The 1,016-nt window shown below is 44.1% G+C and overlaps 1 protein-coding gene across 1 annotated transcript in view; it reads left to right on the top strand.

Annotated features, from left to right (window-relative positions):
* The first annotated feature begins 828 nt into the window (after window positions 1–828).
* The window catches only part of PITPNC1 (phosphatidylinositol transfer protein cytoplasmic 1), a 136,766-nt gene continuing 136,578 nt past the window's right edge, over window positions 829–1,016 (top strand). The window contains exon 1 of the mRNA XM_007456806.1: window positions 829–867. Coding sequence (XP_007456868.1) covers window positions 829–867 — 39 coding nt within the window. The remainder of the gene's footprint in view (window positions 868–1,016) is intronic.

The raw sequence follows: 1,016 nt of genomic DNA, 5'->3' as shown, positions 1-1,016 counted from the left end.
TCCGGGAAGATCCCACATGCCGTGGAGCAGCTGAGCCCATCCTCCGCAACAAGAGAAGCCACCGCAATGAGAAGCCCACACACTGCAACAAAGAGCAGCTCCCGCTCGCCGCAACTAGAGAAAGCCCATGCGCAGCAACGAAGACCCGATGCAGCCAAAAATAAAATAAATAAATAAACTTATTTTCTTTAAATGTGCACTCTTACTTTTCATATACTATACCCTCCTGTACTTGGTCAAGTGGATTATGCTGCTGGACGGCTGAGTGTACTAGAAACAATTTGCGGTTTTGTACAGTCACAGGCGTAGAGTTCCGCTTGCACCAGCACGAAGCATACCCTCAGCCCTTCCCTTGGCATTGAGTTGCTCTATTTCTATTCAGTTTAGTCCAAAACTTAGAATGGGTTAAGCACCAGCCTACAATGCTGTTTATATTAGTTTGTCACAGAAGGTGGATTTTTGAATTAAATGTCAATAACCCAGCTCCTTAAATCTTTTTATCAGCTTTTTCATTCCTGCACCCTGGCCTTATGACACAGTATTACGTAATAAACAAGACACCTCTGAGAGCTGCTTATAAAGATCCGGGAGAAAAGATAAATATATGATGAAGCACTGATACCCTGAAATATGAGCTGCAGTTTTGTATATTCTTTGTGGGATCGGATATTGGTTTTCGTGCTTTATTGACCTGGCAGGGAGAGAGCTGACGAAACACCAAGGAACTTTACACCTTTTTTTTTTTTTTTTTTAAACCTCACTTGTCTACATGGAGAAATCTGGACATTTGAGTCGCAGAGCCAGAAGGACTGATGGGGCTAGCCAGTCATGTCTTTGCAGAACCCAAATCAGATCCAGCCCTTGGAGGTAAAAATACACACCATACCTTCCCAATGGAATAATGGAAATGGAATTGGGCTTGTTGTAGAGTTGCTCCCAGGCAAATGGGGGAGCTGGGCTGTGAACTGTGAGCTGGGGTTCTCAGTGACCCTAGTTAAGGTTGGCGAGAATGCATT

The sequence above is a fragment of the Lipotes vexillifer genome, unplaced genomic scaffold, assembly GCF_000442215.2.
Source record: "Lipotes vexillifer unplaced genomic scaffold, Lipotes_vexillifer_v1.1 scaffold299, whole genome shotgun sequence".
NCBI lineage: Eukaryota > Metazoa > Chordata > Mammalia > Artiodactyla > Lipotidae > Lipotes > Lipotes vexillifer.
Note: the sequence above shows the minus strand (reverse complement) of the source record. Positions and strands in the feature narration are given on the sequence as shown.